The sequence below is a fragment of the Aspergillus neoniger genome (assembly GCF_003184625.1).
Source record: "Aspergillus neoniger CBS 115656 unplaced genomic scaffold BO87scaffold_12, whole genome shotgun sequence".
Classification (NCBI taxonomy): Eukaryota; Fungi; Ascomycota; class Eurotiomycetes; order Eurotiales; family Aspergillaceae; genus Aspergillus; species Aspergillus neoniger.
In genome coordinates, this window is record NW_020291140.1 from 358808 (window position 1) to 382354 (window position 23547).

The following is a 23547-nucleotide window of genomic DNA, read 5'->3' on the forward strand; positions in this document are numbered from 1 at the left end:
CGAAACTAGCTCATTCCTAGATTGACGGGGTTCGGCGACCATCGTAGTGCTGGATCTCGGCTGATGCCATCCATCCCTGGCCAAGCCCCAAGAGATACGCCAAAATAAAAAAAAAAAAAAAAAAATAAATAAATCGGATCCCAAAACCTATCTGGACAAGAAAAAGGAATGAGATTGGGAGAGCCTCTAAGCAGGTCAAAAAGGGATCCTGTAGGAGAAACGGAACCACAGTAACATACATGCATACAATACAATATTCCTTCCCAAGAACGGTCAATGGTGCAATGTTCAATCCAATGGTGGGTATATAGGTGGATGCAGATCAACAAGATACAGAAATGAGACCTAAAAAGCAGAACAAGAAAAAAGAAGTAAAATCCTTTCCCAAAAATCCGAGTGTGGTCATGGGAGTATTTCCTAGGATAGACGACCGTTCCAAGCGCATTCCATCCTCCACCCTTCACGATCTGCAACTGCTGCGCTAGGGTCATAAGCCCCGTGAGACGTTACGGCGTCGCCTCTCCCGATCGAGGATCAGGGCTGTTCTCGGTAGCCCCCCGGACCGTAAGGCATGGCCGGTGGCATCGAGCCTTGAAACCCATAGCGGTGGTCCGTGGAAGGTGATACGTAAACTGACCCCTGATGATCATAGGTGGGCTGCATGTCCGTGGGGGATAGGGAGAAGCTATACGGGTCCTGCAACACACTGAGGTTTGGATTGGGGACCCTCAGTCGAGGCCCAGCGTTGAAAGGGGGCGGATAGGTGACCGAATTCTGATGCACCGGCATGAGCCGCGTCTGATCCGCACTCCCCCCTGGCAGGCCCATTATGGGCGCATCATCGTACGCGTCAATTGACTCAGGCTCGGCGGAGATCCAACCACCAGGCATGGTTGGCAAGTGGGGGGAATATGACGGAGTGAAGGACATCATAGGCTCCTGGGCGTTCTCGGCATTATTGCTGGCGTATGGTGCCTGCGTGAGATCCATCGATAACACCGAGGGTCCGTCAACGCCATCCGAGTTTGGCATATAACGGCTGGCTTCATTTGGTGGGGTCCCTGGATTCAGTCCAGGAGCGGGCTCATCGCTAGGACCAGTAGTCTCGATCATTGGAAGATCCCTCTCATCTACAAGCGCCAAAACGGGCATAGCGATCTGTTCCATGTGCTTGGCCAAGTGCACCGTTAGCTTCTTCCAGGTGCTACAGACATTACCGCAAAAGCGACACGGTTCGTCCTTGGGTCCCCTGGGCGTGTCATGTCGACACTTCTCTACAAGGTCCCAGAGGTGTTCAATCTCCCGCTCGCGATTGCTGTCTTCCTGCGAGTCCGGAGAAATAGATTCGCCTTTGGTCTTGGTCGACGCCCCCTGGTTTTTCGGTTTCTTGACTTTGGGCTCTGGCATCTTATGTTCCCTGACAAGATGTTGTACAAAGTTGTCCTTCCGGTAGCAAGTATGGTTGCAATCAGGAACCGTACACGTCCACCACTCTAGTTTTCTATGTCGCTCACTTTCGTGTCGGACCCAATCAGCCTTTCGCTTGAAGGACTTGGGGTCCGAGCACTGTGGGAAGGTACATGTAAATGGCTGCACATCTTCGTGGACATGCTTGGTCCAGTCTGAAGGTTTCTGAAACTTCTTGACTTGGAAGCATACCGGGCACTCGAACTCCGCCGGCAACCGTTTGACCGGCGGTAGGGGTACACCCGGGGGAAACTGTGCTGCAGTGACGGCGCTTTCTCCAAGCTTGTGAGGATCGTCCTCGACCGCTCCATGACCCGGGATATGAAACTGCGTGTGAGCAGCTTCGGGGCTAGCGCGAGGTGCCAGCATTTTTGCCTCGCCACCCAATGCGAAGCAGAACTTCCCTGATTTACATATTTTCTGGCCAACAGCACGTGTATGGCTTTGCTTGCTCTCTACTAGCTTCCGGTACCGACGAAGCTGCTCGTGAGCAAAGCGTTCAATCAATGCGGGCGGAAGTCGGGGATTGATCTGCGTGATTTGGTTCTTGAACCCCTCGAGAGTCGGCACCGGCAAATGCGATGGGAGCGGGAACTGCATCACCAATCCCTTTTCGTCCACCATGTCGTCATCCTCATCATCTGCATTGGCTCCCGCGTGGTCCTCTCCTGGACTCTTCTGCGGGGCTTCGTGGTGGTTGCTTGCCCGTGGTGAGTAGGCAATGTTGGGGATCGGTGGTCCGCCATGACTGGTCATCAGGTCCATCAACCCAGGAGCTGAAGCCCTTGGTAGCTCACTTCGGCTTCTTCCCCGACCTTTCAGATATGTCCAGGGGCCTGTGGCTGGATTTGGCGACGCAGCCCGGAGGGAATCTTTGCCTCCAATAGCCGCCATCTGTCCGGCAATAGCGATCACGGCACTGCTTGTGTTAAGGCTTGGAGACCTGGATCGACTGAGGTTCAACCGGTGAGGGAAGCTGTCCTTTCTCAACGGGGGACTCTTGGCATCTTCAGCTTTGCTCGCGCCCTCCGTGCTGGGGGGAATGATTGAGAGATCCGATAGGCGCCGTTTCAAGTTGCTGGAGGGTTTTCTGTGTAGGAATTTTCGGAGGCTACTTCGTCTTTCATGTTTCTTGTCATTTAGTGACATATTTTCGAAGGAGCCACCTGGGCCGATAATACTGTTGACTTCTGCATCGTTCAAATGCCGGGTGCCCCAAGTCGCCGAGCGCGAGGCGGTGTCAATGTCCTTGGCTCGTCGTTGATATTCTACCATGGCAGCACTCGAGCTTGCAGGCTGCATCCGCGTCTCCTGGGGATATGCGTCGTGCTCAGGATCCCGCCATGGAGGAGCTCCGAGGAACTGATGTGGGGACGGTTCTCCATCTTCGGGTCTCTGTTGCTCTTCCTCAGGGGCAACTTCTGCATCCTCGTGTGCCCACCTCGCTTCATTGACACTGACAGCTGGTGAGTCTGATCGGCTTTCTGCACTGTCCGACCCGCCTTCACTGATGCCATCATCGCTACTTTCATGGAGCAAGAGCCCAGGCCCCGGTACGGCGGGTTCCAAGAGTCGAGATTTCAGGGAGAAGTAATCCGGCTGAAGCGATGGGTCCCCGGCACTTTTGGCTCTGCGTCTGCCTCCCAGGTGGCTACGATTCCCACCAAGCAAAGAAGTGTCCTCGTCTCCTGCCTCACTATTCGCAGCGCTTACAGATGCTGACCATGACTGGATGTCGGCATTCTTCTCCTCTAGTCGTCGTCGATTTTCCATCTCGTTCGGACTCGGGACGAAAATCTCGTCTCGTGACGATGGCTCAACGCCGCCTTGCCCGGTAGTCATGTTGGGTAACCAGGAACCGTCGTTCGCTCGTGCAACTGTGTAGCTTTGCCGGATTGCCCCGTAGCTTTCTTCGACGCCCTCATTTTCTGAATCACTGGTCATATCGTTCGGTGAAAGATGGTTGGAAGTCAGGCTCCGGCGTCGCCCGGCTGAAGAAGCATCTCTGACCGGTGAGTCCCCGCGGGAGTAGCTTTCGATCTTGACAATAGGACTCCTTGCTCTGGCCGAATCCGGAAATGCATGAACACTGAGGTTATCGCTCTGGGGACTTGTGATCAATGACAGTGCTTGGGGTTGCCGCGCCATAATGTCGTGCTCAGTCTGAGACTTGATGTGATCCGTATCTGGCAGTAGACTAGATTCCCTGACCGGAGTCCAACCAGCTTGCTGTGGCGACAGCATGGACGTTGACGAGGGCAGCATGTCAGTAGCCGAGGTGTCAATATTCGGTAGGGGCAGCGCCATGTTGTTGTCATGTTGCAGTGCATTGTTCCCAAAATCCACGTCCATGCCAAAACCTGCGGATAATATATCGGCGCTGGGGGACGTGTGCGCACTCATATCGCTCGAAAAGTCATCGGTTGGGCTGAGAAACTCTGAGTAAGAAGCCGCTTGACCATTGGCATGTCTATTGGCTAAGTCATCGTGTGTTTGTATATTCAAGGGAGACGATGGATTTCCTGTGCTATGGTCTTCACCAGGAACAGGCGTCAATCTGATAGCGGAGGACTTGAAGGAAGCTTCATCGGGGTCCAAGGGGGCCGAGAGGTAAGGGTCGTGGTAGTTGGAATCGTAGAAAGTCATATCGGTGGGCGACTCGTCCTGGATGAGCCTCGGTGATAAGGTGGACATGCTTGCAGTGGGCCTTTGGCTCGTATCGACCGTGCGATGCGCGCGGTAAGAATTATGCGGTGAGGACAAGCGATCACCTCTCCAGTAAGAAGAAGTCTCGGTGATGCAAGAAAACAGCTGGGATTCTGCTGTTCTGCAGGCTTGGTTTCAGTCTGTCTCGGTGAAGCAGACTACACACAAAGACCAGTGAACGGGAATCCGAGATAGCATTTCTAGATCGACATGGAGGAGAACAGGGCGCCTCGGCGTTCGTAAGCAGCGAAAACGGCGTAGAAGCAATGAAGATTATTCAGGAATGCCCCTTAAATCAGTATGTGGCGGGCGCAACGTGAAGTGGGTAAGCCACCGTCGCAGTAAGCCGGGAGGAGCGAGTTAGTAGAGTGAGGAACAAATGAGGCCAAGACCCGAGTTTGGAGTACTAGTACTTAGTCACGAGCGAGGGGAAAACAAGTGACTGAAGATTGCAGAAGAGAGTTCAGCTAAGCGGGACGGAATCCTGAGTGGAGCGACAAGCAGTGGAAGTAGTACGGGGAAGGGGAAGGGAAGGGAAAAACGATGGATTCAGGATGTTGTTTAGTTGTTGGTGGTCCAAGTTGAGGTGGTGAAGAGATTGAAGTAGTAGTAGAGAGAGAGAGGCAAGCGTGGGGGTGGAGGGAATAATAGAGGGGATAGCGATAGTAGTAGGATAGATTACGGGTATTAAATATATTTCGATAAGTAGAGCCGCAGTCACGGGGAACGAGGATGAGAGTAAATAACGAGCGAAATAATGGGTGGGAAGGGGAGAAGGTAGGGGGGAAAAAAAATAATAATAAATAAAAAAGAGAAAGCCCAGGAAACGAGGCTCTGGTCTTGAGAAGCCTGGCCTGGGAAGATGACGCGAAGGAAATGCAAGAAATTAAGAGGGTGAGTGAGTGGGTGAGAAGAGAGGAAGAGAAGAGAAAGAGAGAGAGAGAGAAAACGAGGGAAAGCGTAAAGGCGCCTTGCGGCTGTGACTGAACAGGGAATCCACATTCACCACTCGAAGAGAACTGAGCCACATCGGAAGGGGGTGAGTGAAGCTTACTGTCTAATACTACTACTACTACTACTACTACTACTACTACTACTACTACTACTACTACTACTACTACTACTAGTAGTAGTAGTAGTACTCCTGTAGTATTAGGGGGGGCCAGTCAGGCCAAGCTACTAAATTTCCAACCATCATCTTCAATTGTCACAACCGGATGAAGGCCTCAATCTGGCTGGTGAGAATGGCGAGGATACGCGCCGGCGTGCAGCATTGCGGGCCACTCACAGCCAAGCGGGGTACCAACTAGTAGCCAAACTAAAACTAACAAGTTCAGGTACGAATCAGTCATAGTTAGTGTTGGTGGGGTGGTGGGAATTGCAGTTATGTTATGCCATCTCCTGAATATTCACAGTGCTTGCTCTCTCTTCATATCTTAAGAAATAATTTACTATCCCAGCACTGACCTCTCCCCAATCATCCTGCGAAAATGTCATATTGATAACGGAGATAATAATAATTAGTTAGTAGAAGAATCAATGAACAAGATAATAATAATAGAAATAAAAAATCCGAATTCTGCACGCTGCTGATCCCTTCCTCTCCGACTATCTATCAACCAACCCTATGAACATCAGAAAAGAAACCCACATGCTACAAATGATCAGTGGATCACAAAACACACAACCCAACCCGATGAACACCCATCCCCATCCCTACAAGGACACCCATCTCAAACCATGGATCCATCCTATCCTATCCGTCCACATTCCCCGTCATGGAAAGAAAAAAATTTAAAAGCAGCTCGGAAATTCGCAGGGCTCGTGCCGTCCCCACCAAGTCCCCACTTGACCTTGATTATCGCAATCTACTAAAGTACTCAGTACTCGTCTCTTGTCACTAGGGAAGGAGAATAATAACTGGTAGAAAAGTGAGTGTTTCTAGTCTTGCCATATACCATATACTATTATCTCCTGCATGCTTACTAGAGTAGTATACACCACAATGTCAGCCCAATAGTATAAGCAGTACGATGCTGCGGTAAATACTAAGTACTAACTGATGATAATATCGGCAGTTGCTATTTATAACCCCCACTCCCGTGCTGAAACGGTAGTAGCTAAAACTCAGCCACGACACAAGCCACCTTCTGAACCCCAATCCACTCTATCTATCTACTTTGTAACTCACCTACTACGGTGTAGAGTCTTAGTACTCAAGTAGCACAATTTTAACGGAAACTATTTCTTGGCAATAATGAGATGTTTTTTTTCCCCGACTGGATCAGCCCTGTCTGAGGCTGCGCAAGTTGGAGTCAGAACCGGTGGAACATCTTGGCAGTTGTAGTTTGAATCCATTGCATGTAAGTAGTGGGCATTATGAGCGGTGAATAAAAGTGGACTATATGTGTAAACAGTACTAAGTACTGTGAAAGCCTTAGTCAAATCATGGAGGTAATTGGAATGGATTTGTCACACCGTCAGGCTGCTCTCTGTCTAGATTCTCGCGAAGAGTAGTATCCTGGTGTAACCGGCTTCTCTCCCCGGATGTGGGACACAGGAGGCTCAAAGGGCGCGCACCAACCAAGCTTTGGCGCAGAGAGACTGTATGTTACGAATGTGTGGCAATGGCTGATCTTGACATCATGTGCGTGGCTGTGCAATTGCGCCCGGGTAACCGACTTATAACTCACCCTGTATCTGTCTAGCTAGACTGACCAACCAGATTGGTTGGTCTACGGTCTTACAGGGCACTTGTCGATCGGGCGAAGTCAATCGTCGGTTGGAAGAATTGCAAACAATCTGATCTTATTTTTCATATGATTGATTCATTCATTTCTCATCATGTCTTCATTGTAGATCATTCCCCAATCTCCTGCGCATCTTCTCATCACTCGTCCATCATATCCACTAAGTACATGCTGTGTAGGTGCTGTGAGGGCTTCCAGGTCCTGGTCATAGATAAATATATAGTAGTAGTTTCACATACAGTATTTGTTTGTTACACATGAAATAAACAATCGCTCGCTAAAACACGCAAAGACGCAATCGTAACATAAGCAAAAGAGGCATAACCCCGAAATGACATGATAGTGTCGAAAGGAAGTATAAAAATTGTGTCAGAAAAAATACATTGGTTAGAGAAAGGAATGGGTGTTGGGGCCTTCTCATCAAAAAATCGTCTCGGTCATGATCAGGAAAACATTGGAAGACATAGGAAACCCAAAGGATTGTTGTGGCCCCGCAGCCCCGCGAGGGCCGGGCCGGCAAGATAAGACAAAATGGGGAAAGATCAAAAGTATATGAATCAAGCCGGTTATTAAAACAGTATCCTGGTCGACATAGCCACTCACATCGCACTACTCGAAGCTTTCGTTCATGCCCTCATGCCGTCCCGACTCCGGCGGGGAGAGGGCGACCCATCTGAGCGGCTCGAGTCTCTTGAACCACGACGAGGCGAGTCTTCTGACTTCTTAGCCAACTCTTGGAGACGGGCCATGACCACAGGGGAGTCGGAGTACAGAACACAGCCACGGGAGTATGTGCAGGGGTTGTACTTTTCTTCCTCGATCGCGAAATCCTCGTGCGCTGCCTCGCGCGTGATCCGGGGGAAGGTGCGCAGGATAACATGGCGAGTGGGGTCTTCCTTGGAGCTAAGGCTGCCCTCCTTGGGGGTGCCATACTCTTCCCAGTCATCATTGGAAACGGCATCGGCATCGGGCGACGGCAACGAGGCCAGGATCAGCTCTCGCTCCACGCGCGCAAGTCGCCAGGTCTCAGCGGCCAGCTTGACAATCTTGCGGACTGAGACGAGAAGAGCATCCAGGTTCTTCGGGTCGGCAAAGTGCTTGAGCTGGTCGATGATCTCGTCAACGATGACGGCCGCCACCACGTTGATCGATTGCTTGGCGTCCGAGGTCGTGTACGCCGCCTTCAGTGTCTGCTGTCTCCAGAACGCCTCCCGTCTCACGGACTTGCGGCGGATATCCATCGACAGCATCTGGAAGAAGGTATCGGCCTTATCGAACCGGCGGCCCAAGGTGAACAGGAAGGGATGGAAGATGCGGTAGGTCAAGGTCTTAGAAATGACATGCTGAACATATGCTGAACGGAGCTCGACGGATGCCGGGGTGTTATCAAGGAACGATGGTAGTTCCGATGGAAGTTTGGATAGAATGTCCTTAGGAGGATCAATTGGAAGGTACGAGAAGTGCTCCTTAGACAAGGAGACAATAAGCCGAGATAGTTGGCCGAAACAATCCAAACTAGATTTCGGAGATGTTTATCAGAGCACGTACATTTATAGCGTTATCAACATGTCATCATAGTCATCATCATGATCAGTCTATAGAAAAAGACAGGAGAACAGGAGAAAAGACAAAGGAAATGAAACAAACAAAAGACTGTGGTCTGGTTCTGGTTCTGGTTCATGTTCATGCAGAAAAGAAGAAGAATGCAAACATGACATCGAAATTAAAATGCAAAGATAATGCAGAAGAAGGAAAAAGAAAGAAAAAAAGAAAAGAACATCGGAAGATGAGAGATCATAAACGAAAGTCGGGTACTAAAACACATTCTCAATGCACTGGGTCACTTACAAGAATGTATCACCCTTCGTGCTCTTGAGGTCAGTGGCTTCTCCAAGGCTGTGAAGAGTCTTTCTCAACCTGTCGCAATCTTTGTCCAAATTATCAATGGTGAGGCGCATTCCATCCACCGCGTGCTGAACCTGTTTCTCCTTGACAAGATTATCCTCCTCCAATTTCTTGTTCTCCCGCTCGCAGAATTCCAAGGCCTGGATCTTGTCCGAGAGCCGTCCCTCCAAGTCGGTCTTCTCATCAGCCCACTTCTGCTGCCGGTCGCTGTGCTCCTTCTCCATCTCCGCCACCTTCTCTGCGTGGCTGTTGTTGAGGGACTCGACTTCGTTAGCGTGGGTCTGACGAAGGTCCTCCATCTCCTTGGCGTTGGTCTCAATGGTATCCTCCAGTTCCTTCTGCTTGTCTGCGAGTTCGGTAGTTCTGGTTTCAAGTTCTTCCTTTGTCGAGCCCAGCTCGGCAACCTTGGAGTCAAAATCGGCTTGCAGTGTGTCGTGCGCTTCCTGCATCTGTTGCTTCTGGTTCTCGTAATCGTTCTTCATCGCGTCCTGCTGGTCGAGCAACTCGCGCTCGCGTGCCGCGAGAGCCTCAGCTGCTGCCTTCTCGTCTTCTGCCTTGATCTCCTCGAACATCTCCGTCAGCTCCTTCTTCTGAGTGGCAAGAGATGACTCCTTGTCTTGTCTGGCAGCCTCCATATCCCTCTCGTAGGTCTCATGTGCCTCTTGAAGGTTGGTGTTGAGAGTCTTGACCTCCTCCTCCAGCTCGGCCTTCGTCTGCGTTAGCTCCTCATTGGCCTTCTCCGAATCATGTAGCCTCTCCTGAAGGTCCTTCTTCTTCTCATTCTCGTTGCCCAGCTCCATGCGAAGCTCATTGATGGTATTCTTCAGTCTCGTTGATTCCTCCGCACTTTCACTGGCCGCCTTCCGCATCTGATTCTGCAGGGCATCGATGTAGAAGTCTTTGTGCATCAATTCCTGCTCATGTTGGTTCTTCATCTGCTTGAACTCGGACTCCCGCGCCTGCAACTTGCCCTTGGTGGTCTTGTAGCTATTGAGCAGCCGGCCGATGTCGGGAATGGCATCCTGGATCCTCTGGAGAAGCTCAATAGGCTCTTCATGTTCGTGCGGAGGCGAGATGGTACCTCCTTTGCCATTCAGAGGATGGCCATTGCCGAATCCCAGGTTCTGCAAAGCCTGGAAGGATGCAGCCGACCCGGGGTCTATTGAGCCTCGAGGGGTCGGGTGCATGTTAGGGGAAGGCTGGTAATAGGCATACTGGGGAAGGAAGCCATTGGCGCTCATGATAGGCGAGTGATAGGAGGGGGGGTAGGGCGGTATGGCGGTTGGCTGTTGATGCATCCTCGCCGTCATTGGCGGAGGAGCCATTTGTGGAGACATCATGGGAGACATGTGCCCACGTGCTAGAGGACTGCTGACTTTCGGAACAGGTGAAGCGGGTTTCGCGACAGGCGAGACGTGTTTCTGTACGGGTGACACGGTCTTTTGCACAGGTGATGCAACCTTCTGCACTGGAGAATATTGTTGCACGGCGGGTGAAGCTGATTGAAATACGGGAGAAGCGCCTGGCGGTGTGGGAGAGGCACTCCTTTGCGACAGAACCGTTGCTTCCCGTATTGGCGAGGCGGGTTGGGCCATCGGTGAGGTATACTGCTGCACCGGAGAATGGTAAGGTCGAACTGGCGACGCAGATTGGTGCACCGGTGAAGTGGCACGTGGTGTAGCAGCAGCGCTCTGAGGACCAGGCGACATAGACTTGAAAGATGGGGATGCAGTGCGTTGGATTGGTGAACCGCTTTGGGGAATCGGAGAACCAGGCTTCGAAGCGGGAGTAGCGCTCGAGGGGGCGAACGTATCAGAGAAAGGAGTAGGCTGAGCGACTACAGTGTCGGCGAAAGGCTCAGACATTTCAGGAATATGCGAGTAAGTCTCTGGAGCTCCGGTGTTGGAGCCAAAGGATGCTGCCACGAATGAGCTGTCCGCCTGGGGCTGTGGTTCTTCCAAGGGCTCCCACGACTGGGTCGGGACGAATGAAGAATCCAGCGGTGTCTGCGGTGCTGTTACTGGTGTCTCCTCAACTGTTTCAGCGGCACCGCTAGCTTCAAATTGGAAAGGGTCGGTCTCGTGGTGCTCCTCAGCGTCACCCGCGTGTTGTTCCGATGTGCCTATTTCCTCCCAGCTCGACTCTTGTGGCTGTTCAGAATAGGTCTGCACATCGTTCACGTCGGATTGCTCAACTTGGGCGGGCTCAGGAACTTCCGGTTGCTCGAACCCACCCTCCTCGTTCGCCGGCGACTGGACTGGTGCCTCGTCTACGGGCACAGTCGAGTCTGGCTCGACGGAAGCCTGTGGTTGCTCCAGTTCTGGTTCTTGGTTTGGCACCGACTCTGGCTCTTGTGCCGGTTCTGGTACGGTTTCAGATACGGGCTCTGTTTCTGCCGGCTGTGATTCGATCGGCGCCTCAGCTGCAGGTTCAGCTACAGCTTCAGTTTCGATTTGAGCTTCGGCTTCAGTGGGCGGTTGTTCGTGTTGCTGCTCGTCAGGTTGTATGTCTTGCTGTTCTTGCAGACCCTCTGGTTGCTCTTCTGCTTGTTCCGATGTGGGCTCAGGCTGAGCTGTCGGTGGCTCCTGAACTTGCTCTTCTACTTGCTGGGGCTCTGGTACCGGCTCTTCAGTGGAGACCTCTGGCTGCGATTGCTCTTGCTGCGGGTCTTGCTGGTTCTCCTGTTGGACCTCTTGTTGGCTCTCAGGCTGGACCGCTGGCTCCTCAGTGGAGAGCTCAGGTTGAGGTGCCTCTGGTGGTGGTTGTTGTTCCTCTGGCTCTGCTTGTTGTTCTAGTTGCTGTTGTTGTTCCTCTTGTTGTTCTTCTTGTTGTTGTTCAACAACAGGAGGGTCGGGCTGAGGTGTCTGATTACCAGAGGCCTCTTGGTTCTTGCCCTTCTTATTCTTTTGTTTGTTACCGGACTTGCTCTTCTTGTTAGCCATGGTGGGCGATAGTGATGCGTGCCCAAGTTAGAATAAGGCTGTAAGACGTGTTCCCAATAGCTAAAGAAGTAACACGGTCAGCGGAGACTAGATTGGGTGGCTGCGGGTTTAACACTGTACATTTGTAAGCGCGTTCGGCGGCGTCGTGATATATTCCGAGTTGATATAGATACAGAGCGAAACGCAGGGGCCCGACAAGGTAGGTGATAACACGGTCAGGCAGGAAAGAAAGTAAGAAAAAAAAAATTTAGGGGGTAAGGAGAAAAGAGAGGGAGAAAAAAATAATTAGGAGAATAGGGAAAATTGGAAAATAATGCTCAGGCCCGTTGAGCAGAATGTATGCAGGTGGGCGCAAATGGTAGGAATACACGGAAGACAAATCACCGGATGTCGAATGGCAAGTTTGCCAGTGGACAGACACTCCGGAAAGCCAGGATAGTTTTCCACACGCTGGCTCTTAAAATAGTTGAATTCTGAGGAATGGGATTCGAGAGAAGAGACGACGTTGGGGAAAAAGAGGGCAGCTAATAACCGGTTCCCAGTCACGCCCAAACAAGAAAAAAAACTGCATCTACAAAGGGCTCCGGCCAGCCTCAGGGGGGCTGGGCGAGGCGCGACGGCGGACCGAACCTTAGAGGGCAATTGATACCCATTCTACCAGGGAGTCATAGACCGTAGGAGTCCGACTAGGCGAGAGAAGGCAAGAGCACACACTTGGGTGCAAGAAGGGAGTCATCGGAGTGGACCGAGGCGTTTGAGTCGGGACTCGAAGCGGATCCAATCAGCAGGCGGTGTCACCAGCATTGGGCATCAACGACTCGATCATTTGGGGGTGGCAGGGTGAATCAGAAGACGAGCAGCGGAGCAAGCGTCCTAGAGCATGCTATTTCGAGAGTCCAAGAGTCCGAGCTCTCTCTCACTTTCAAACACCGCCGAGGGGAAAGAAAGAGAGCGAGATGAGGGGGGGCAAGTCGAGTGGGCGGGGAGTGGACAACGCTAACCAACGATCGATGACATGTCGCTGTTGATATCCAGACGTTTAGGAGCCCACATGAATTGGCAGAACCTGAAACCCAATTGCTGCCGCGCTAATCGCAAGCAGTGGGGAGCGCCATGTTGAAGTGAGGCAGTTAGCCATGCATCGGGACCACCCAGGGTGTGCGGTGTAGGAACACCATGACTGACGAGCCAACACAGCGACCCGCTCACACTTCACTGGATGGAACTGCCCCAACCCCCGTTCAAGGCGAAAAGGAGGATTGATTCCATGATCCCTCCAGGATGTTGCTGCAGGTAAGGCGAAGATCGGGAGGGTCTGACGGTCATCATATCATATTTGACCGACATGCAGGAGAGTTTAGGCCGACAGATGAGGGGAGTGGAAGAAAGGATGTGTTTGCACCGTAAGATGTCCGGGGCTGCAGGAAGAAGAGTAACTAACAGGAAAGATTTACTTGCTCACTGACCAATCCACATGACAGTTGACAGACCGACTTAGTCATGGCATGGCAGCCTTACTGTTGTCCTAACTAGGCTAACCAGTTTTGGATCCTCTATGCTCTGTTACACTAGTCCCAATATGGCACAAATCACATGACTCACGATCACTGGAACTCGACCAATCAGCCCAAACCCAATCCAGCTTTCCAATCACGTGCACTCCGCCTCGAACCGCCTTTCTGCGCTTTCAACCTCCCAAAACCCCCCCGGCGACGACGACATCATAACTCGATCCGGCGCTGCCAATTGTCTACCTCCACACCATGTTCTTCGCTAGGCGATCGGTGGCTTCGGCGCGGCTCCTTCTGCGGAACCAGCAGCCCCGGCGATTCGACTCGCACGCAGCTCACCATGCCGAGCCTGTGAACGAGAGCTTCGGCGTACGTTCTCTCCCCTCCTCCAATGGGAACGCAAATGAACCCTCCCTACTACCCTCGCCCGACATTCACATCCCATTATACCCATTGTGGCATTGGTTCCTGCATGAACGAATAAGCAAGGCTCTCAAAAAGCTAACATCCTGATCTTACGCACCCATACAGCGCAGTTTCTACGTCACCTTCGGCACCTTCGCGTCCGCCTTCGTCCTGTACCAGGTGGCCAAGTCGAACGATAACTCCGGCTCCCCGTCATGGATCACCAACCTCATCCACAAGTGGACTCCGGACGAGAAGATCTTTGAGCAGAGAAACGCTATCCACACGGCCGCTATGGAGAAGGTCGCTCATGACCGTCACTTGTTCGCGAGTCAGGGTCCTCGCGAATTCATTGAATTGAAGCAGCCTGAGTACGTCAACACTCTCCCCTTGCCGGCTTATGATGTCCGATCTGTGGTTGCTAATTGGATACTTTTCTCCCTTGGTATAGAGTCAGCTTCAGCGCCGTCGCTCCTTACAATGTCGCCCCCGGCCAGAGCGCCGATCTGAGCCATGTTGTCGCTCACTACCAGCGCCAGAACCAGGAGATGGAGGCCTCCCGTGTGGCCCGGATGCAGGACGGCAAGGTCGTGTCTCTTTATGAGTAGGCGAGCATATTGAACTAAGGAAAATGTGACTCTGTTATTGTTGTTTTTCTGTGTCATGAATATGTCGGTAATAGACATAGGAAGCAGGGCTTGTTGTACATATACCGGGCAGTGTTCAAGATTTTTTTTCTTTATCCTTTATTCTTATTTTCCGTTATCTATTGTCCGCAGATGCGGTTGTTGTCAGCATGGGTTTACTTACAGAGATGATCAGCTGTAATCGCAAGCCATAGTTAACCATAACCGGATTCATACTTCAACTAGCCACATAGTACTTATATAGTCTATATATACTAACCACGACCCTAACTAAACAGCAATATCAATATCAACTAAGCACACCTAACCCCCAAAACCACCCTCCCGACCCCCTCAGACTTAACATCCAACCTCTCCTGCACATCGACCTCGACCCCCAGAGTCCCAGCAACACCACCCAAAACCGCCAAAAACTCATCGACACCCCCACCAACCCCAAAATAGACCTTCTTGGCCGCGACCAACGCCGCCGCGCTCTGCTGCTGTCCTCCCGGCGCAGCACGACGCAACAAGGCGACTAACGTCTCGGAGAATGCCCCCAGCGACGCAGGCGAGTAGATAGTCTCGGAGGCGAGGACGAGTGTTTGGGGGTAAGGTACTTCCTGGTTGGAAGAGGAAGAGAAGACCAAGTCGACGAAAGCGGGCGACCAGGCACCGGAGATGAAGGAGATGGAGATGCCGCGAGCAGAGAGGTCTTCTTGGAAGGATTGGATGAGGGTGGGGGTTATGTCGAGGAGTTCGTCTTCTTCTGACTGTCCTTCGGACGGGGAAGGGGAAGATTGTGTGTAGTGATACCATGTTAAGAGGAGGTTAGGGAAAGTGACGAGACGGAGGACGGCAGAGTTGTAGTCTGCGAATGTGAAGTGGGTTCTTTTGTTTTGCTGCTGCTGTCCTGATGCTGGGTGAGAGAGGAGTTGTGCGAAGAGAGATAGTGATGGGATGGCGGTGCCGGCGCCGAGCTGGATGTTCTTGTTAGTATTCCATATGCTGGGTATTATTTAGGGTAGGTAGGTAGATACCTCAATGATATGTCTATCACCAGCAGCCGTCGACGCAGCCAGCTCATCGGTGTCAACAAGCACCTTGGCTAGGTCAACCGCACATTCCCAGGTCTTGAACCCGCCTTCGTAGAAGTTGGGCTTGATGTCGCCTTTTTCCAGACCGGCAATTAATTCCTCGTTGTTCTCGTCGGGAGTATCCTCGGCCATTAGTTGGGCGCGAATGTCGAAGATGTCCCGACGAGCGAGGGTGAGGTGCTGGTTTGCAGCAGTAGTTTTGGTGGGCAGTCTGAGCTTGTTGAATGAGATTTGAGATGGGAGTGTAGGGTTCTGTGGAGTGTTAGTTGTTGATACTGATGTAATATAGGGTAGGGTAGATGAGTGATAATATCTAAGTGATAGATACTAGAAGAGTGCCATATATTGAGTTACTCACCCATTCAGCCACATCATGTTTCTTAGCTGGGATCAGCTCCGGGAGTGTAGATCCCGCACCAGCATTCTGGTCATTGTTCGTCTCGTGAGTCTCGTTCATTTCCGTGTCATCGATGTCGATATCGTCCCCCGCAAAGCCGAAGCTGAATGTGGATGTCATGATGTATAGCGGATACGTTATCCACGATCAGGCCAAATCGAATAAATAAACTCTTCGGATATAGCTTAGCTTATTATGCTATGCACAGCCAAGTGAACAGTCTAGGAAGTAGAAGATGGATATCCAGCAGCGAGGTGGGGTATCCTATGATCTACTTCAATGAAGGATTGAATGATCCGAGCGCGATTTTGTTTTGAGAACAAGTTTAGGATAATCAATCTCGGAGTTGACTCTGTCTTCTTATCTCCTGTCTAGACAGAGTCCGATGTATAGTAGCTTGCCAATGCCTGAATCTCTTCTCTCGTCGCTTCATTCGTCCAAATTTTGCATTTTCGTTATCGGGATGACTAAGCAATGTGATTGGGTGTTGAAACCGGTCCTATACATTGCGTATAGATAAGGCGGTCTTAATATTAAAATTCTTTTTGAGTTTCAATGATAGTACTCTATCTTATAAAGAAGATCCGTACAACTACTACTTGTAGATTACTTGGCTTCAGAAGGTATGAATCTGGTGTCATGACCGGTCCGCGAACTGCCACGCAAGACCCTCTATCGTCTCACATTTATATATATCGTAGAAACGCTCTATGTATCGTCCCAAACACGCAGATAACGAAACGAACAAAAAGAAACACCACGAACCCTCTAAGCAGATCCGTTCTCGACCTTGGTCGCAGCCACGGCCTTCTCAAGAGCCTGAAGAGCATCGGCCAAGAGGTCCTCGGAATCCTCAACACCGCAGGACATACGGACGAGGTCATCGAAGACACCAGCAGCCTCGCGCTGGTCCTTGGGGATACCGGCGTGGGTCATGCTGGAAGGCACCTCGCAAAGAGACTCGACACCACCCAGACTCTCGGCCAGAGTGAAGATCTTGGTGTACTTGCAGAAGAGGTGAGCGGCTTCCTGGCCGCCCTTGATACGGAAGCTCAGCATACCACCGCCCATGCCGTTGCGGTGCTGCTTGACGGCAATGGCACGGTTGGGGTGAGAGTCAATGCCGGGGTAGTTGACGGCGATGACGTTGGGAGAAGCCTCGAGGGCCTTGGCGACGGCGGTGGCGTTGGTGGTGGCCTCGCGCGCACGCAGGTGGAGGGTCTTGAGACCACGGTGGGCGAGCCAGCAGTCGAAGGGGGAGGGGACAGCGCCGATAGCGTTCTGGAGGAAAGAAAGGCGCTCCTGCAGGCTATCGGAGTTGAAGGCAGCGACACCCATCAGGACATCCTGAGATTATTCATGTTAGCAAGATGCCCGTTGCTATTAGAAAAAAAAAGTGTGAGAGTTGAGCTTACAGAGTGACCGTTGATGTACTTGGTAACGGAGTGGACGACGATATCGGCACCGTGGTCCAGAGGGTTCTGAACGTAGGGGCTCAGGAAGGTGTTGTCGACGACAACCAGGATACCGTACTTGTGGGCGACGGCAGCGATCTTCTCGATATCGACCAGGCCGAGGGTGGGGTTGGAGGGGGTTTCGATCCAGACCAGCTTGGTCTCGTTGGGGCGAATGAGCTCTTCGACGTCGAGCTCAATGCAAGGCGAGAAAGTCACCTGGACGCCATGGGCGGAGGCAACCTTGGTGAAGTAACGGTGAGTTCCACCGTAGACATCGGAGACGGAGACGATGTGAGAGCCCGCGGCGAGAGACTGGAGGATGACGGCGGTGGTGGCAGAGCCAGAGGAGAAGGCAAGGGCATATTTGGCGTGTTCAAGAGCAGCAATGGCCTGCTCGAAGTTGTCACTAAATTCCAGCAGTCAATATCCATGCAATCAATGTATCTCAGCTATGGCGATTCCGTTCCGACTAACCGGTTGGGGTTGGAGCTGCGGGTGTATTCGTAGAGACCAACGGGGTTTCCGACGCTGGTCTGCGCAAAGGTGGTGGAGAGGGAGATCTATGGGCCAGCTGGTTAGCGCGTGCACCGTAGAAGTGAAGGCAGTGTTCGGAGAAGAATGCGAACTGACAGGAGCAATGACAGCGCCGGTGGTAGGATCATGGGGAGCACCAGCGTGGACGGCCAAAGTTCCGAAGCGGCGATCCTGAGGGGTCGACGCTCCGTTCTGAGTGGGGAGAGCAACCATTGTCACGAATGGAATATATACGAAATGGGGAATAATAGAAGTCAAAAAAAAAAAAAAAGCAAAAGTGAGTAAATCAGAACAATAAGTCGCTGATAGTCTAAATGCGCGAGTACTGGGGTCTTGTAGAGCAGTTGAATGCTTAAAGACAAGAGGTGGATGATGAAATCACAGGGCCCCTGCAAGACGCAATGCGGTCTAATATAAGCAAACTAACCCTTCAAGGTTTCTAGGGTTGCGATTTGTAATGGGCCAAGGAAACGAGAGAGAAAAATAGATCGGTGAGACGCAGAATCCCAGGAGTGAAAACGAGACGAGCCGCGCACAGAGAGAGAGGGGGCAAGTTTGCTTGAAAATTTCTGGCTGATGCCGGGTTTCTTTTACGTTGCGCAGACTGGATGCTGGAGGACTATAGGACGAAGTGGTCGAGAGGGACCCGCGCCGAGTTCCAGAATCTTTCTTCCCTTTCTTTTTTCCTTTTTCTCCACCCCGCCAGTTTATCGCCGCCTTTAACCGTCGCATCGCCGACGCCCTTCCGTGCTGACAGCCGCCTAGTTTAGTTCCACTTCTATTAGTTGAAGGTGTGTCTGCTTTGGCATTGTAAGGTGTCATTTGCATCCCTATCTCTATCTACGTACGCCCTGGTTTATCTAGAGTTTGCAACGGTGTCCCCCATCCGGCATGATTGCACGGTCGCTTGGTGCTGCAAGGGGAAGTAATGTTCCATGGTTCCTTGGGATGGGCTCATACCATCCCTTCATTTCGACATCAAGAATCACTATTGCGCCAACCTGAACAACTAGTAAAGCCAAGATCATGTCATTATTCGTCTATCGATGGGATTATCGATCTTCTCCCCTCTGCAACATCCATCCCAACGTGGTATATCCAATTCCTCCCATTTTACTTTTTCCTTTTCTTTTGAACCCACTGTATGTAAGTAGTAGTAGTAGTAGTAGTAGTAGTAGTAGTAGTAGTAGTAGTAGTGTACAATGCAATCCCATCCACGGGAAGCTCTCGTATTCTTCCTCTCCAGAACAAAGCAAGTCATCAATCACCACCATGAAATCGGACCCAATCCAGCCATTTGCATGGATCCCTATATCACATACATGTTAGATTGTCTTCAACATAAGATGATATACTTGAAGTAAGGCAAGTCACTCACTATAATCGAATAGGGTGGTTTCCGCTCGATAGCGGCGGCATCTCCTAGATCCGGCGCATTCGGGATCTGGTCGTGCCATTCTTCCATCTCAACGCGGAATCGAACAACTTCACCAACATCAAAGTAGAACGTGGAGCCATCTTCGTTCTCCCAGATCCAGACTTGATCCGCGTAGTCACTGATATCAGTTAGCAAGGTGGAAAATTGCAGAGCTAAATTAGGTGGTACACTCACAATCTGGCGCCATCCAGGAGTAGATCAGGAGGCACGAGAATATCGTTGAAGAATTCCACGGCAACTAGGGAGTGTCAGCATCACATTTTGACATATACATGGCATACACTGAATGCTCACCCTTAATGCCATGCTCTGTCGCACTCGAGATCTTCCCAAGCATGATCTCGCCCTTGAACGGGCGGAAGACAATCAGACGGAATTTGACTGTCACTAGGTCAGTTTCTCTGCTACACCATAAGACTAACATCGTAGATAGAGAAAGTAACATACCATTTACATTAACAAGTCCAGTACCATGGCCAATCAGACCATCTGAAGACTCTAGCAGGTCATAGAAACCAATACATAGGCCGATTTTTTGAATGACCTGACCACAACAAGGTCAACGATGTTCACTCACAAGCATGGCTCGCAGACCGTGCTAAACATGAAGCACATAATAAGAGGAGAATCACGCGCTGGTACATACTTTATTGGCATACTTCTCGTTGATGTTATCCTCGAGAGCCACAGCGCTATATTTGGAGAAATCCTCCGGGGATATCTGGATCAGATCCGAGATCGTAGTCTGTGAGATACAGGTCAGCTCATACTCAAATATAGGTATGCACTGGGTGCATATAGAAGTGGAAATAACAGTCGATCACTAACAAGAATGAACATGATGAATCGAGTCGCTTGACGTAGCGCCTCTCAAAGGGCCGGCGGGGAAGAAGAAGAAAAAAGATAAGGACGACGGAGATAATAAATTCTTCTCTTTCTTTCTTTCTATTCCAAGGCAAGCATTCGGGTGGGAGTATTCAAGTGGTCGGGACTCAATCCCATATTAGAAAAAAGCTAATTCAATTGTCCTCCATCCAGCAACCATTTTACAATTATTATTATATTGGAAATCACTTTTAGCAGCAGCGGCTCAATGCGAGAACCCCCGGCATCCAGCCAATGGCAGCCGGCGGATCTGCCATGAAATTTTTGCCTGGACAGTGAGGTTGGTCCCACGTGAGCGGCACGCGATTCCTGATTCTGCTCGGAACGGAACAACCAAAGAGGCTCTGTCACTGAATCTCTGGCCGCCTTTTATTGAGTTGCGCCCTCGTCAAGTCTTCGCAATGTCGGGAGGATGGCGTGCATGCTGTTTCTCTTCGAAGGTCGTCTGAGATCTTCTCGCCATGAACTCCCAGGGGTTCTCTTTTCCTCCTCCCCCTCCCCCTCCTCCCTCTCAACAACAACAACCGCAACAACCGCAACCGCAGCAGCAACAATACCGTCACCATAATGCCAACTACCCTTCGCAATATGGCGGTCAGGGATATCATGGTCAACGAGGTGGTCATGCTCATGGTGGCCACTTCAGAGGACGTGGGAGGGGCTATGGAAACCGGGGAGGCGCCCGTGGAGGTCACTTTATGACACCAGATAACCGCGCGTACCCTACCGCTACACCGTCTACTGGCTACGCTCAGATGAACTACTCTGGGTATGCCACGCACCCCAACCCAGCAGCCCAAGTCACTCCTTCGCCATCGCAAAATTACCAACGGGCTCCGAATGCTTCCTCCTTTCCTCCTTCGCAGCCTTATGCGCAATCCGCAGCCCGGGTGCCGCCTTACCAAGGCCAGCCTAACTATGGGGGAGCTTACACTTCGCCTACTGCTCAACCTGGGTCTATGTATCCTTCGGTCATACCTGCCCAGCAACCGGTCAACCAGCCAGTTCAGACGCCGATGGTTGCCCCACCTATGCGCTGGGGTTTTGAGCAAACGGGACCGGCAGGCTCCTTCGCCGGAGCTCAGCGCGGTGGACACTTCAACGGTTACAACGCTCAGTCACATAATGGGGATCGAACAGCACACTATGCCAACAAGCGCGATCATAATGCGGCCTTTGGGAAGCCCCAGTCCGTCGCACCCCGAGTTCCCGCACCGCCTCCGGTTCCCAGCTTCGGAAATCCTCTTCCCGTCAAACCCCCGCCACCAGCTGACGCCACACGGAAGCCAAAGAAGAAGAAGAGAAAGCGCAATCAGCTTGGGTTGACCCCGAGAACCGAAGAGCATGAGTCGAGCGAGGATGAAGACGATGTGGATGAAGAAGCGAGATTAGCCGGAGGAGCTGCTGCTGCCGACACCGCAGCTCTCAAGGTCACATATCGCGGAAAGACATCCACATTGCAGTCACCGGAAGAAATCGCGGCCTGGATTGAGGAACGGCGAAAGCGGTATCCGACGCAGGCGAAAGTGGAAGAGAAGAAAAAGGCCATGGAAGAGGCGAAGAAAGCACGCCAGGAAGTACAGCGGCAGAAGGATCAGCGAAAGCAAGAGTCCAAACGAGCGCAGAAGGACGGTCGGAATAAGAAAGCGCACGACAAGCAATCCAATGACCAACCGGTCGATCCCATAGATGCTGCAGCGAAGGCGAAGGAGAAGGCGGACAGACTGCGGCGAAAGCTCATGAAGGAAGAGAAACGGGTGGCCAAAGCCGAGGCAGATGCTGAAAGGGCTCTACTGAGGGCTGAGGCACTGAAAAAGGGATCAACCGATGCCAATGTAGATAAAAGTTCGGCCACCGCACAAGTCCAACCGGCTTCGGAAACTGGGATCAGGGCAGATGCAGATTCGGAAGATAAGTCTGTCAAGCCTGGGCCCGCTGCAGTCGAAGGATCAGAAGTCACCAACGGCGAGACGACGTCTGCAACAGATGTCAAAATAGACGCTGGGAAGCCCGAAGAGGCTGGGGACGAGGCCAACATCTCGTCTCAAGATGACTCCGATAGCAGCGATTGGACATCGTCCAGTGGGTCAGATTCCTCGTCGGATGAATCCGACAGTGACTCGGACTCTGCGCCGGAGGAGGCGACCACTCGACGAGAAGGACCGGAGCGGGTACCGCCACCCCCTCGTGAGAGTAAGAAAAAGCCATGCCATCACTTTGCTCGAACCGGTCGCTGCAGGAATGGAGATAGATGTCGGTTCTCGCACGAGGCACCTGAGCGAGGAAAGAAAGCGAAGCCAACGGAGCCGAAGGCGCGAAAGGGGCTTCTACAAGCGGTGAGCCTAGCCATCCCTAAGCGTATGCTCCTGAGAACGTGACTAACATGTGCAATTACTAGCTCCTGGACCGCCAAAAGGGAGAAGAAGACCGAAAGGTCATGGAAGCAATTGCATGGCTCGGGGAAAACGGATTCCTAGATGCGCCTAAAGCCCAAGAGGACACTAACAAATCGACAATGGTGACCGAAGGCACGGAAGCTCCGCAGCAGGCAGCCCCCAAGGACACAATCTCGGGGCAGGAAAATGATGCTGCCCCCGTGACTGCCTAGTATATAGTGTGGCACCATGTCGAAGGCCGTATCATAGTGTGCTGTATATACATAGCTAGACTAACGCATTATAGTACGTCTCGTGTCAGGCTCCATCGTGCTCGAGCACTTGATACAGTCCAGATTTTCATTAGTGACTCGTGCCTGTAGGCTGTATAGTGGGGAGTCATTTCAGTGTTCTCTCGTTGGTCCAAAACTGGGCCCAGACAAATCAGAGTTCGGCCATTGAGTATACTACGGAGTAGAAGCACTTCGGACGAGAGTGTAAAATTGCCATCGCACCATAGTGGCCACCCGAGCTCACTAACAAGGCGATGCGGCTGCAACCTCGGTTTGAGCCGACTATAGATAGTAGGAAGTTAGGAAGATGGGAAGGATGGATGGGTGGGATGGGTGGCGCCTCCCCGCTTCGCGCTGCGCTTGTGGGTTAGCTCAACTTGTTAGTGCTCTCGTAGATAATTTTTAGCTTCTCGCTGTACACTAAGTGAGGACTTCGAATGCTGGCATAAACGCTCGGACGGAGTTCATTTCCCATGATAGTCTAGACAAGATGGATGCCTAGCGAGGGCGTGGGTCTTGAATCACCATACAGGATTAGAATGCCTGCCTGACGGTCTCCGAAGGAGAGAACACAAGGAGGAAGGCAAGAAAAGTCTAGCCCATCGTGAGAGTAGTGTAGGTAGTCCAGGGGGAAGAATGATGTCGGCGTTAAGTAGAACGATAGACTAAGTCGATGGAGGGGAGGTTCGAGGGGCGGGGAGGGATAACCCTTAACGAATTGGGAGGTGAAGTGGATGAGAAGCTTTGTGTTTAAATTAC

At 51.6% G+C, this 23547-nt stretch overlaps 7 protein-coding genes across 7 annotated transcripts; 2 read left to right on the top strand and 5 right to left on the bottom strand.

Annotated features, from left to right (window-relative positions):
* Nucleotides 1–387: 387 nt before the first annotated feature.
* On the bottom strand, nucleotides 388–4400 carry BO87DRAFT_28802 (putative C2H2 finger domain protein). The gene has a single exon (XM_025618948.1). The coding sequence runs from the start codon at nucleotides 4159–4161 to the stop codon at nucleotides 535–537; it is 3627 nt and encodes a 1208-aa protein (XP_025480895.1). The 5' UTR covers nucleotides 4162–4400; the 3' UTR covers nucleotides 388–534.
* A 3149-nt stretch (nucleotides 4401–7549) lies between these two features.
* Nucleotides 7550–11770, bottom strand: BO87DRAFT_306007 (uncharacterized protein; the record flags this gene model as incomplete). The annotated part of the gene is made up of 3 exons (XM_025619346.1): nucleotides 7550–8438; nucleotides 8772–11341; nucleotides 11669–11770. The coding sequence occupies 3 exons, from the start codon at nucleotides 11768–11770 to the stop codon at nucleotides 7550–7552; spliced, it is 3561 nt and encodes a 1186-aa protein (XP_025480896.1).
* Nucleotides 11771–13470: 1700 nt separating this feature from the next.
* BO87DRAFT_375597 (putative NADH-ubiquinone oxidoreductase 178 kDa subunit) lies at nucleotides 13471–14428 on the top strand. The gene is made up of 3 exons (XM_025623087.1): nucleotides 13471–13650; nucleotides 13813–14057; nucleotides 14138–14428. The coding sequence occupies exons 1-3, from the start codon at nucleotides 13534–13536 to the stop codon at nucleotides 14292–14294; spliced, it is 519 nt and encodes a 172-aa protein (XP_025480897.1). The 5' UTR covers nucleotides 13471–13533; the 3' UTR covers nucleotides 14295–14428.
* Nucleotides 14429–14603: 175 nt separating this feature from the next.
* Nucleotides 14604–16204, bottom strand: BO87DRAFT_458128 (protein-histidine N-methyltransferase). Its single transcript, XM_025628853.1, has 3 exons — nucleotides 15768–16204; nucleotides 15353–15661; nucleotides 14604–15292 (listed from the first exon to the last, which is right to left on the bottom strand). The coding sequence occupies exons 1-3, from the start codon at nucleotides 15924–15926 to the stop codon at nucleotides 14627–14629; spliced, it is 1134 nt and encodes a 377-aa protein (XP_025480898.1). The 5' UTR covers nucleotides 15927–16204; the 3' UTR covers nucleotides 14604–14626.
* A 236-nt stretch (nucleotides 16205–16440) lies between these two features.
* On the bottom strand, nucleotides 16441–18362 carry BO87DRAFT_375600 (cystathionine gamma-lyase CYS3). Its single transcript, XM_025623088.1, has 4 exons — nucleotides 17894–18362; nucleotides 17738–17823; nucleotides 17222–17669; nucleotides 16441–17153 (listed from the first exon to the last, which is right to left on the bottom strand). Exons 1-4 carry the CDS (start codon nucleotides 18008–18010, stop codon nucleotides 16575–16577), a joined length of 1230 nt encoding a protein of 409 aa, XP_025480899.1. The 5' UTR covers nucleotides 18011–18362; the 3' UTR covers nucleotides 16441–16574.
* Nucleotides 18363–18815: 453 nt separating this feature from the next.
* On the bottom strand, nucleotides 18816–20333 carry BO87DRAFT_356680 (DNA-directed RNA polymerase III subunit RPC25). The gene is made up of 7 exons (XM_025621380.1): nucleotides 20064–20333; nucleotides 19882–19980; nucleotides 19683–19779; nucleotides 19530–19616; nucleotides 19410–19473; nucleotides 19176–19353; nucleotides 18816–19106 (listed from the first exon to the last, which is right to left on the bottom strand). Exons 1-7 carry the CDS (start codon nucleotides 20073–20075, stop codon nucleotides 19062–19064), a joined length of 582 nt encoding a protein of 193 aa, XP_025480900.1. The 5' UTR covers nucleotides 20076–20333; the 3' UTR covers nucleotides 18816–19061.
* A 174-nt stretch (nucleotides 20334–20507) lies between these two features.
* On the top strand, nucleotides 20508–22842 carry BO87DRAFT_375602 (CCCH zinc finger protein). The gene is made up of 2 exons (XM_025623089.1): nucleotides 20508–22456; nucleotides 22519–22842. The coding sequence occupies exons 1-2, from the start codon at nucleotides 20582–20584 to the stop codon at nucleotides 22726–22728; spliced, it is 2085 nt and encodes a 694-aa protein (XP_025480901.1). The 5' UTR covers nucleotides 20508–20581; the 3' UTR covers nucleotides 22729–22842.
* Nucleotides 22843–23547: the final 705 nt, after the last annotated feature.

Bases quoted from the DNA above. Each gene is read 5' to 3' on its own strand.
- BO87DRAFT_458128 (XM_025628853.1), bottom strand. From the start codon at position 15,926: ATGACATCCACATTCAGCTTCGGCTTTGCGGGGGACGATATCGACATC. The intron at 15,662-15,767 runs GTGAGTAACTCA...AACACTCCACAG, and splicing joins AACATGATGTGGCTGAATGG to AACCCTACACTCCCATCTCA. The intron at 15,293-15,352 runs GTATCTACCTAC...AAGAACATCCAG, and splicing joins GTGATAGACATATCATTGAG to CTCGGCGCCGGCACCGCCAT.
- BO87DRAFT_375600 (XM_025623088.1), bottom strand. From the start codon at position 18,010: ATGGTTGCTCTCCCCACTCAGAACGGAGCGTCGACCCCTCAGGATCGC. The intron at 17,670-17,737 runs GTTAGTCGGAAC...GCTGGAATTTAG, and splicing joins CGCAGCTCCAACCCCAACCG to TGACAACTTCGAGCAGGCCA. The intron at 17,154-17,221 runs GTAAGCTCAACT...GAATAATCTCAG, and splicing joins AGTACATCAACGGTCACTCT to GATGTCCTGATGGGTGTCGC.
- BO87DRAFT_375597 (XM_025623087.1), top strand. From the start codon at position 13,534: ATGTTCTTCGCTAGGCGATCGGTGGCTTCGGCGCGGCTCCTTCTGCGG. The intron at 13,651-13,812 runs GTACGTTCTCTC...GCACCCATACAG, and splicing joins CTGTGAACGAGAGCTTCGGC to CGCAGTTTCTACGTCACCTT. The intron at 14,058-14,137 runs GTACGTCAACAC...CCCTTGGTATAG, and splicing joins ATTGAATTGAAGCAGCCTGA to AGTCAGCTTCAGCGCCGTCG.
- BO87DRAFT_28802 (XM_025618948.1), bottom strand. From the start codon at position 4,161: ATGTCCACCTTATCACCGAGGCTCATCCAGGACGAGTCGCCCACCGAT.
- BO87DRAFT_356680 (XM_025621380.1), bottom strand. The intron at 19,474-19,529 runs GTGAGCATTCAG...GACACTCCCTAG, and splicing joins GACAGAGCATGGCATTAAGG to TTGCCGTGGAATTCTTCAAC. The intron at 19,107-19,175 runs GTGAGTGACTTG...TATGTGATATAG, and splicing joins AACCACCCTATTCGATTATA to GGATCCATGCAAATGGCTGG.
- BO87DRAFT_375602 (XM_025623089.1), top strand. From the start codon at position 20,582: ATGAACTCCCAGGGGTTCTCTTTTCCTCCTCCCCCTCCCCCTCCTCCC. The intron at 22,457-22,518 runs GTGAGCCTAGCC...TGCAATTACTAG, and splicing joins GAAAGGGGCTTCTACAAGCG to CTCCTGGACCGCCAAAAGGG.